The sequence below is a fragment of the Babylonia areolata genome, chromosome 2 (genome assembly GCF_041734735.1).
Source record: "Babylonia areolata isolate BAREFJ2019XMU chromosome 2, ASM4173473v1, whole genome shotgun sequence".
NCBI lineage: Eukaryota > Metazoa > Mollusca > Gastropoda > Neogastropoda > Buccinidae > Babylonia > Babylonia areolata.
Genome location: NC_134877.1, coordinates 66456952 through 66469451, shown reverse-complemented (window position 1 = coordinate 66469451; position 12500 = coordinate 66456952). Strand labels below are relative to the sequence as shown.

The 12500-nt window shown below is 37.1% G+C and overlaps 1 protein-coding gene across 1 annotated transcript in view; it reads right to left on the bottom strand.

Annotated features, from left to right (window-relative positions):
• The window catches only part of LOC143278154 (corticotropin-releasing factor receptor 2-like), a 217349-nt gene extending 205777 nt beyond the window's left edge, over positions 1-11572 (bottom strand). The window contains exon 1 of the mRNA XM_076583199.1: positions 11482-11572. Coding sequence (XP_076439314.1) covers positions 11482-11572 — 91 coding nt within the window. The remainder of the gene's footprint in view (positions 1-11481) is intronic.
• Between the last annotated feature and the right edge of the window lie 928 nt (positions 11573-12500).

The following is a 12500-nucleotide window of genomic DNA, read 5'->3' as shown; positions in this document are numbered from 1 at the left end:
GGGGGGGGTGTTGAATAGATTTTTAGATTTCATATTCTAGATTTTATGTGTTGTTCTCTCGGTAACATATGTTTTAGTCGTTTGAAGATTAGAAGTCCCTTTATTCATATCATTATTTCGTAGGAAATCTTTTAAGAGTTTTTACTCACTAAAATGAAGCCATTATTAAAATTTCTGTTTGACTCGACTTCCGTTCACCGGAGAGACCGGACGTGTTTCCTTCGTTCTCCAGTTCAGCAGTCTTTTACAGTATGAAGTGTTTCCACTGATGATTCTTTTCATTGTTTCCACTGATGATTCTTTTCATTGTTTCCACTGATGATTCTTTTCATTGTTTCCACTGATGATTCTTTTCATTGTTTCCACTGATGATTCTTTTCATTGTTTCCACTGATGATTCTTTTCATTGTTTCCAACTGATGATTCTTTTCATTGTTTCCACTGATGATTCTTTTCATCATGCGAGCGAGCAGTGTTGCACTCCGTGCACAATAACGGATGTGCAGTTTGTTTTGTTGAGTTTTTTTTTTTTCCGATGAAGATTCCGTGACATTTAATGGATTCTGTGTGTCTGTGTGTTTTCTCTGCAGTGGTGCTAGTTACAGTTGTGAAGCATGAGCAGCCCGGTGTCTAGATATTTTGCAAAGACTGGCCGGGGAAAAAGAAAGCCATCAAGTTCTTCATCAGCAGCGAGTGACGATAGTCCTTCTTCTTCTTCTTCTGCGTTCACTCGTATGCACACGAGTGGACTTTTACGTGTATGACCGTTTTTACCCCGCCATGTAGGCAGCCATACTCCGTTTTCCATCACCCACCGAACGCTGACATGGATTACAGGATCTTTAACGTGCGTATTTGATCTTCTGCTTGCATATACACGCGAAGGGGGTTCAGGCACTAGCAAGTCTGCACATATGTTGACCTGGGAGATCGTAAAAATCTCCACCCTTTACCCACCAGGCGCCGTCACCGTGATTCGAACCCGGGACCCTCAGATTGACAGTCCAACGCTTTAACCACTCGGCTATTGCGCCCGTCGACGATAGTCCAAGTCAAGAGAAAACTAAACAAGAAAAGAAGAAGCAAAAACAAGTAAGTGAGGGTGACACTGACAAAGATTTCAATATGACCCTTCAAGAGAAATTCGAAGAAATAAATAAGAAGTTAGAAGTTCTTACAAGTCCACAAGATGATATCAAACAAATTCGTATTGATATGGACAAAATCAGTGCAAAGCTGACAGAACAAGTTGATAAACTAGAAGGCGAAATTAGATTCCTTGATTGTTGATGGTAGGCTGTTTTGACATTCGCTATGTTGGAGAATCGATTGCCCGCCGATGACATGGTGCATACGCTGACCAAATCTTCCAGTGTTGACAGAAATCCACTTTTACTCAACAAGATAGCAAAAACTTTCTTCTTTTTTTTTCTTTTTTTTTTTTTTTATCTCTAGGGGGTTTGAAGATGTGGAATGAAAGGTAATGGGGAAGTTACTGTGTGACTGATTGTTTTTACCGCTGGCCCATTAATCAACTGAAGGGTGTCACTTCAAAATCCTTCTTCAGAGCGCAAAATTCTGCCATGGACGTTAGATGTAAAGTTATGTATGGGGTCCTTAGACTGGCAGGGAAAAAAGTGGAAAAAAATGAGTGGAGAAAGTGGGTGAATGGAACTGAAAGGACTGTTTGTTGTGCTGTGTGTGCGTGCTTGCGTGCATTGTTGGTTCAGTAACTGACTTATGTTGTTTTTTGTTTTGTTTATTTGTTTTTGTTTTGTTTTGTTTTTAATGGTGATTTTTCGGGGTGGATGCTGATCTGTGTTTGCTTTTTTCCAGCTGGACCATTAACTAACTGTAAGATGTCACTTCAAAATGCTTCTTAGAGTGCAAAATGTTTTGTCATGGACGTTTGATGCTATGTATGCGGTTTATTTTATTATTATTTTGTTATTATTATTACTATTATTACTATTATTATTATTATTATTATTATAATAATTATTATTATTATTATTTTACTGAAGGGGGTCACTTCGAAATGTTTCTTCAGAGCGCAAAATTTTGTCATGGACATTACATGTTATGTACACTTTCCACTTTTTCCTTAGACTGGCATGTAACTTTTTTATATATTTTATTTATTTTTTTTTTTATTATCTTTTTATAATTATTATTATTACTACTACTTCCTAAGATTTGTGGAGTTCGTGGGTGATTCGAACTGAGCATACTGTTTTATTATGTTATATGTATGCTTAAGTGCATGGTTGATTCTGTTTTTTCTTGATTGATTAATTGCTTTATTGTTTGTTTGGTTAAGGTTCGCTATGCTGACGAGACAATTGTATGCTGAGGTCGCTGGCACAGCTTTTTGCAATGTTAACTAAATTTCATCTGCACTCATACAGACATTTGCACATGCCATAATATACATGCGCGCGCGCGCATACACACACACTCACGCACATACAAGTGCTGCCACTCGTTATAAGAAAGAACCAAACGCACGCATGTCATGAATTTGAACTACCACACGATATGTGTGTGTGTGTGTGTATGTGTGTGTGTGTGTGTGTGTGTGTGTGTACATATATATATATATATATATATATATATATATATATATATATATATGTAGATATGTGTATGTATATAGATATATGTGTATATGTATATATGTATGCATATATATGTTTTTGTTTTGTTTTTTTGTTTTTGTTTTTGTTTTTTGTTTTGTTTTGTTTTTTTGCTTGCAAACTGAACAGATGTTAAGTTTGTACTTAGCCGCTGTAACCGAGAAAGTTTTGGGTTGTTTTTTTTCTAACATCTACGAGCACAGGTGCGCCTGCGTACACGTGCACACACACACAATACCAGGAACTCATCCTCTATTAATAGGCTCTGGTTTCGGATCTGTGAAGGGAGAAGGAATGGAACCAAAAAAAAAAAACCAAAAAAAAACAAAACAAAAAAACAACAAGCAGACAGACTGCGCTATAGCTCGCGAGCGGTAGTTCAGATTATCTCTCCTTTTTTCAGTGTATATCATGTGTCATTTTCTTTACATGTGTATACATTTTTATTGTTTAGTGATATTTATTGTATCTTATCTGATGTCCATTTTCCCAGGCCACAAATATGTGCACTTGTGGACCTACATAGTATACTGCTTTTGTTATCCAATGTTATACCAATATCGCTTTAGTATAGTGGCTGTGAAAACAATGAAGGCATCACCATTGAGTCTTGTAAATTATAAGTCAGTTAAAGAAAATATTAGCATTGTATATGAAAATATCCTTACTGTGCAATTAAGCTGATTATTATCATACAACTATAATTAGCTAAATATGACAAACATAACGATATCGTCACTGAATTGTCGGGGACTAGGAGATCTGAAGAAAAGAAGAGATGTGTTTCATTTCCTGAGAAATAAATCATACAACATCTACTGCTTACAAGATATACATTTTACTACAAAAACAGAAACATATATCAAATCAGAATGGGGATACGAATGCTTTTTTTGCATCCTATAAATCAAACGCAAGGGGAGTGGCAATACTGTTGAATACCAATTTTGAATTTGAAATCAACAAAATAGAAAGAGACACAAATGGAAACTTTATAATGATATCCCTGAAAACTATGGAAAAAGATATTTTGTTGGTAAACGTCTACGGTCCAAATAAAGATGATCCAAACTTTTATGAAATTTTAAAGGAAAAAATATTGACATATGACAATCATGCCACAATGTTAGTGGGTGACTGGAATTTGGTTCTTGACCCTTATCTAGATTACGACAATTATAGTAACATCAATAACCCAAAAGCAAAGAATAGTGTAGAAAACATGATTACAGAACTTAACAGATGTTTGGAGAGAAAATAACCCACAGCTTAAGCGTTTTACATGGAGAAGAAGCTCACCTATAAAACAAAGTAGACTTGATTTTTTTCTTATATCAGAAGATATTTTGTATAATTTTGAAGACACAGATATTATACCAGGGTACAGAACAGACCACTCAATGATTAATTTGAAACTAAGATTTGGTAAAAAAAATATAAAACGTAATACATTTTGGAAATTTAACTGTAGTTTACTCAGAGATAAGCAGTTTATAGATGAAATTAATAAACTAATAGATGAAATTATATGCGAATATTCTACAGAACAGTACGATACGGAGACCCTTCACAGAATTTCGTCTATGAACATTGAATTAATAGTCTCAGATAAGGTATTCATAGACTTCATGCTCATGAAAATAAGATCTAAAACTATAGCTTATGCCACAACGAAGAAAAAAATGCAAAAGAAAAAGAAGAAATATTAAAAGGAATTGATCTTTTGGAGAAAAAAAAAAGAGAAAACAGAACAGAAGAAGATATGAAATTGTTAAAAGAAAATATCAGGAATTAGTCTTTGAGAGAGAAAAAAGATACAAGGCATTATATTGAGATCAAGAGCAAAATGGATAGCAGAACAAAATGGATAGCAGAAGGAGAAAAGGTAACCAATTATTTTTGTAATTTAGAAAAAAGACATTATGTGAATAAGAGCATGGCCAAACTGATAGATCATAATGGAACACTAACGAAAGAACCAATAAAGATAAATCAAGAAGTTAATTCTTATTATAGAAATCTATACACACAGAAAACTTTTGATGCATGCAATATAAGGGATTTAGTTAGTGAGCTACCTACACTATCAGATGATGAAAGTAATTTGTTGGAAGGAGAAATAAGCTTAGAAGAAGCTAGTTTAGCGTTAAAAAATATGAAAAATGGAACGGGTCCTGGCACAGATGGATTCGGAGCGGAATTTTTTTTTTTTTTTTTTTTTTTTTTTTTTTTTTTTTTAATAAACTGGGTCCTTTTGTAGTGCGTGCTCTGAACCAATCAAATGAAAGACGGAGAACTTTCGGCCACTCAGAAAGAAGGAATCATAACGTGTATCCTGAAACCAGACAGATCTAGAGAATATATAAAGAACTAGAGACCCATCTCACTTCTAAATGTTTTATATAAAATTGGATCGACGTGCATTGCAAATAGAATAAAGATGGTTCTTACAAAATTAGTTGACGAAGACCAGACAGAGTGGGAGACAATATAAGACTCATATACGATTTAATTGATTACCTAGAAACACGACAATTACCTGGACTTCTGATTTGCTTAGATTTTGAGAAAGCGTTTGATTCACTTGACTGGAACTTTTTATTTAAAGCTTTGAGCGCATATGGATTTGGAGACAATAATATGTAGATGGATACAAACATTTTATAACAGAATAAAGTCAACTGTTATAGTCAACGGTCAAACGACAGAATGGTTCTTTGTAGAAAGAGGCTGTAGACAGGGTGACCCACTCTCTCCCTATTTGTTTATATCATGTGTAGAAATTTTAGCTATTATGATTAGAGAGGATAAAGATATAAAAGGTATAAAGATAAATGATAAAGACCATAAAATATCACAATTTGCTGACGATGCACAGTTGATGAATACTGGGGACCGTTTATCGTTTGAAAGATCTATTCGACATGTAGAACAATTTGGCCAGTTTTCAGGACTTTTCATGAACACACAAAAAACACAAGCTATATGGTTAGGAAATAAAAAACATTCAAAAATAAAATATATGCAACATCTAAACATTAAATGGAATCCAGAAAGATTTAAAATATTAGGAATATGGTTTACAAATGACTTGAAAGATTGTGAAAAAATAAATTATGCAGAGAAACTCTCCGAACTGAAGTCCTTATTCAAAATATGGATAAAAAAAATATCACACCTATAGGACGTGTTGCGGTGTTAAAATCTCTTATCTTATCCAAACTTATTCACCTGTGGATCTTGCTCCCAAATCCTCCTGATGATTTTATTAATAGGTGCCAGAGGATGTGTTTTCAGCTCATATGGAATGGAAAAAGAGACAAAGTGAATAGAAAAACAGAAACAAAAAGTGTTAAAGAAGGTGGTTTAAACATACCAGACATAAGAAAATATATTCAAGCATTAAAACTCACTTGGATAAGAAGATTTAAAATTACAAAGCATAAATGGAAAAACATTTCAATTGAAATGTTCCCATTTTTCACTGAATTAGAAAGATATGGACCCATGTATGCATTGCGTAAATGTAATAATAATTCATTTTGGAAACACACTTTCATGGCTTACAGAGAATTTTGTTGTCAGGTCAACACCTAAATCAGATATTGACCTTCTGTCAGAACCAGTCTTCTATAACGAAAAATTCGCACTTCCTGAATGACAATGGACACTTTCTTACACAAAACGAATTTTGTGGAAAATATGAACTGAATGTACATTTTCTGGCGTACAATGGTTGCTTAAGAGCATTAAAAAAAATACATGGAACAGGTACGTCTTAATGTTCCAACAACCCACAGTTTTTCTGATACACCAGGTGCATTAAAAATAATATACTCGACACCTAAAGGATCACAGCGATACTATGATGTTCTAGCATTTGATGATACAACCCCAAACTCCTGTCACAAGTGGTCTGAGAAACTGGGAACAAATATTAGTTGGGTAAAAGCTGATAACAAACTTCATAAAATCAAAGACATAAAACTAAGGTGGCTACAATTTCGTATATTACATAGAATCATTGGAACGAATGTTGTTTTAAAGGAAATGGGAATTGTAAACAGTATTGATTGTGATTTTTGTTTAGAAGTTAAAGATAGTGTTGAACATATATTCTGGCGATGCCATTACTCGAAACGCTTTTGGATAAGTCTAGAAGAACTATTAAAAATAAACTGTACAGTGTGTGAAAATTTGAAGTTCAATGAATGTATAATACTGTTTGGTTTCCATGCTGATATGAAGACAGACTCAGTGCTTGATTTATTTATCCTCCTGGGGAAGATGTATATATATATATATATATATATATATATATATATATATATATATATATATATATATATAAATGTAAGTTAGATAAATACCTTCCAAATATTCACGCTTTTGAACATTACATTGTTTCAAGATACAAAATCGAAGAATATAACGCTAAGATCGCATGTGAAACACACAGTTCCAAAATAAAATGGTTGCCATACTTACCTTTAATTAGAAACAACATATAAAAACAATATTTCAAACCATGTATGGAAATAAAACACAGCTAAGTTAGATGTTGAAAAAATGGTGCAAGTTGATATGTAGGGATATGGATATCTATTACTTTTTTTGAAGACTTATTTAAAATGATTTATTCAAACATTCTCATTTGTTTTTGCTTGGAATGTTATGTGTGTATATCCATTATATGTGTGTGTTTTTTTGCTGTTGTTTTTTTGTGTTTTTTGTTTTTTTATGTTGTTTGTTTTTGTTTTATTTTCCTATTGTTAATATGTTTTTGTCAGATTTGTCTTTTCTCTTTTCCCAATATATGTATTTATTCATTATGTCTTCATGTCAACTGTCCATGTGTTATAAAAATGGAAAAAAAAACTTTTTTTTTTTTTAATATTCTCTGCCCATTTTCCCTCTCGCTCTTTACCTTTTCACCTCCGTCAAGATGTGTGTGTGTGTGTGTGTGTGTGTGTGTGTAGAGTGGTGGCCCAGTGGTAAGACGTCCGTCAAGGAAGCGAAAGAATCTGAACGCAAGAGATCGACTCCCACAGTCGCCAGTATTTTCTCCCCCCCACCCCCCACCCCCCCACCCCCACCCCCTACAACCCTACAATACCTTGAGTGGTGATCTCGGGTGAGACGATAAACCAAGGACCCGTGTGTAGCGCACGTAAAAGAACCCACTACGGCAAAAAAAAAAAAAAAGGGGGGGTGGGGGGCGAGGGGGGGGCAGGGGTATCGCTGGCAGAAGTCTATGGAAAAATCCACAATAAAAAACAAAACAAAAATTGATATGCACTTGTATGAATCCTAATTTTTTTTTACTGCATCTGTGTTTGTGTATGATTTTCGATTTATGTTCGTATCTTGTTATGTATTACCTCCCCCCACACACACCCCCTCCTTCTCCAATATTCCTTGTGACTCCGGTACACTTGGTAATAAAGACATATTCTATTCTATTATATATAAAATTTAAAAAAATTAAGTTGCAGACACTGCAGCGATGCATTCTCCCTGAAGAGAGGACCCCGAAACTCCGCCTTTTGCTGCTCGATCTTCTACTGTCTGTGCTTTCTTTCTGTCTTTCTTTCTTTCTTTCTTTGTTAACGTCTGCTACTTAAAAAAAACAAAAAAAAACCAACTTTTTACAACTGCCTCCTCCTTCTTCGCATTCTTCTTTGCCTCTCCCCCCCCCTCCACCCCTACGCCGCCCCCCAGCCCCGCCACCCTCCTTATTCTCATTATTAGCTACTGTGCTGCAGTTACCGTGCAGTAATGTTTAGTGTTCTTGTTCACAGTCTTTTTATTTCAGCTATGTCGACTATGAATGTTTCCTTTGTCCTCTTCTGTCAACACTCCTCTTGCATCACCTCCCACACCTTCTTCTTCTTCTCCTCCTCCTCCTTTTCATTCTTTTCCTTCTTCTTCTTCCTCCTCCTCCTCCTCCTCCACCTCTTTTTTCCTCCTTCTTCTTCCCCTTCCCCTTCTTCTTCTCCTCTTCCTTTCCATTCTTCTCCTTCTCCTTCTCCTCCTCCTTTTCATTCTTCTTCTTCTTCTTCTCCTCCTCCTCCTCCACCTCTTTTTCCTCCTCCTCCTTCTTCTTCCCCTTCTTCTTCTCCTTTTCATTCTTCTCCTCCTCCTCCACCTCCTCCTTCCTTATCCTCCTCCTCCTCCTCCTCCCTTATCTCGTTGAAGAGTCACTGGGGCGCCGTACACAAGAAGAACTGTTCACCAGATTCCCGCAGGTCTGTCTGTTGTGCGTTAAAGTCCGGGTCTGTGTAAAATGGTTTTCCCGTCCATTCTGCAATGCTGTCAGTCCATTTTCTTTCTTTCTTTCTTTCTTTCTCCCTCTCCGTCTCCCTCCCTCAACAGTTCCTTGGAGGAATATTCCCGCAAGTTTATTGGGATCATACGAGAGTGTTCTTCTCTTTTCGGATACCATCGAACGTCTGACCACATAAGGAAAGCAAGGGTCACTGCCAATATCGCGAGCGTCTGGCCGCTGTCATTCAAGTGACGAAGCAAAAAATCCGTGTCAGACGTAACAATTTTTTTTCTTTTCCTTTAGTAATCACGCAGGAACTGATGAGCACGCAGTACGGCCAGTCCTCTCTTCTCCTCTACACAGACCCCTCGGATGTCCAGTGGGTGTCTGAATGACCCAACCTTTAGCTTCCGTCGTCAGAATTGTGGTATTCTTTGTCAACATTCACCTCTTCAGTATAAGAGCCTTCCGCTTGCAATATTTTGATGAAGGTAATTGGGGTGAAACGCTGTTAACGTCGTTTCTTTCGCCGTTCGTATGGAGAGAGTTAAAGGATGTGACATTTGTAGCCTACCCACCCCCCACCCCACCCCTCCTGTCCCTGCCTCCCATTTTCCACCCCTAGGTTTGTTTTTAAATAACATTGCACAGTTATTTTCAAACCGCGACAAGACTTGGTGAACACACATTTATTCTCAAACTCGTCAAGTTTGCTCTCTTGGAGCCAGTTGGATTGGTCGGACGGAAGAGCCTAGTATGGTCGTAACCCGCTGCCGACTAACTGTGTGTAGTATGGAACTGATCAATGGCGTAGTTCGGTCAACGTACGCATTTAAATCTTAAAACTTATCCCTTAAAAAAATACTTGTCATAACTCAAATAGTGCTAGTGCTGTTGTCCCAGGCCCATGGCAATGTGAGTGTGTGTGATAGGAGAGTAGAGAGAATGGGAGTGGGTAGATGGATGGTGGTGGTGTGGTTCGAAAGGGAGAATGACCCGATTTTTACCCCTTTTACCTTTTCTATCCAAAATTTTATTTTAACAATTTTTACAAAATCTGTGGCATACAGATTACAATTATGTTCCTTTTTACATGTATGTATTTTAAGTGAAAATTGCTGTCATCTCAGCCGTTTAATCATGTGTGTGTCTGTGCGTGGGTGTTAGTGTGAGTGTTGGAGTGTAACAGTTGTAGTATTGATAGTATGTTACTTTGTGAGTTTTATGCATTGTTGTTGTTGTTTTTATAATATTAATGATTCTGTTTTTTTTGTTTCTACTACTTTTTATGTGCTTTCTTGTTTCACTTTAGGTACTGAATTGTAAAGCGCTTAGAGCTTGCTTATGCTTGTATTATAGCGCTATATAAAAATAAAATATTATTATATTATTGTTATATTTTGTTACGTGTAACTGTCACAAAGTTAGAACCAAGCAATGCAACTGGCTCCTGTACTCGTTTACCTCCCCTGTTGTCAGTCGTTAACTGAAGAGTATGCAATGAAGCATGCACACGGAATTTGGCAAATACACGTGTTCTGCATAAACATCTTATAAAAGAAACAACAACAACAACAAAAGAAAACAAACAAATGAATGAATACAACAAATTACAGAGTTGCTTTGTTGGGTTTTGTGCATGAAAGCACTTTGATGGACAAGTTACAGGTTTAGTTTCATTAAGGTGTCAAAGCGTGCGGTTTGATCCATACACGCTAAACCACATAGTGATTCTTTGTACTTCTTGTTGCTATTGGATTTTTTAAAAATTTCTTTTCTTTGGTTAATTGATTTTCTGTGTTGTCTGTTTTTGTTTGTTTTGTTTTTTGGTTGGTTTTTTTTATCTTTATTTGAAAAATATTCAACAGATTTCTAAATGCAACTCATATCCTGTGTTATTCATTCTTCGGAAACGAAGGGAGCATATTAAAAACCAGATAAAATATATGTTGTACCCACGTCACGGATGAATAAATTGGATATCAACAAAATGCGCAAACACATAATTTATACACAAAATATCAAGCACGCGCTCACACACGCACAGGCACACACACACACACACACACACATACACACACACAAACACACACACGCGCGCGCGCGCTTACACACGCACAGGCACACACACACGCGCGCGCAGCAGGAGTAAAAAACAAAGAAAGAACTAATGAATAATCATGACACGATCTGTAAAAAAATAACAACAAACAGAGAAAAAGAAAAAAAAAAGCTATGCACAGTCCGTCCGTCGCGCGCACGCGTATCCAACATTTTTTTCTGTTTTCTAATTACTGCCCCTGTATCACATAGTTGTGGCCAATGTACGTGTGCGTGCATTTATACATGTGTGCCTCTGTGTGTGTGTGGTGGGGGTGGGGGTGGGGGTGGGGGTGGGTGCATTTGCAACGAGGTTCTTCTGAAAGAACTGCGTTTTATAATGCAATTATCATTATTATTGTTTGTGGTAGTGGTGGTGTTTATGTACATGTGTGTGGGTGTTGGTGAGGGTGGGGGTGGGTGTCCGCGTCATCACATTCACACAAACAAAACAATAAATCCACCACCACAACTGACCTGGCCTGAACAGACGTGCCTCTTCATCACACAGAATTTTCACGGCAGTCAGGTTCACGCGAAGTTCTTCCTTCAACACACTGCCTTCCATGGCTGGGTCTCAAACAAAAGACACCTCCCGTACCCCAAGGCAAAAAAAAAAAAAAAAAAAAAAAAGGTTGTCCCACCCTGAACCAATCCCCTTTCAACACTCAGCAGTTGATCCTGCAGAAGATAAGGTTGATACACAGTGGATCAGGGTTGGAAAGACAAACAACACTGAAAAGTTATCACCAGTTGATTGTTGTTGTTGCTGCTGCTGTTGGTTTTTTTGTTTTGGGGTTGTTGTTTTTAAGTCACCAGTCACGTTTAAAAACAAAAACAGCTAGCTTTGCCGTGGTTTCCGAATCAGTAAAATCTGCACTCTGAGAAAATTAACCACTTTTTTGTCCTTTGGTCAACAAGGACATTGGGTTTCTCTGTCACCGCGTCGCTGGCTGAAGTTAAAGGATACCGATTCACAGTTTATTTTCTAAATATTTTCTAAATTAAAAAAAACTCACCCTTTTATCTGCTGAAAACCACCCACACAACGAAGACATCCAACAAAACCTAACGTTCCCAAAGCTCCACTCACATAACAGAAAAGAAAAAAAAAGACAGAGAGACACTAAAACAACATTTGCAAGGAAAAAGAATAAATATTCTCAGCTTGTTCTGTTTAAAGAGAGATCAACATCAGTCAAGTCCTTATCACCAGCTCCCAAACCCTGCAAACTGTTTTAAGGCGACATATGTGGACACTGTCTGTCCATCTGTCTGCACAGACACACACGTGCGCGCGTGCACACAAACAACACACACACACACACACACACACACACACACACATAGATCGAAACAGCTGAGAGCGGAATGGGGTGTGTGTTGCGTTCACGAGCGGACACACTATTGCTCGCGGCAAGGCACGAGACAGCCCAGTCTGTGTGAGCCGTCTCTCTCCTCTTCTGCACCTGGCGCGGCGCCGTGTCTCGGGCCAG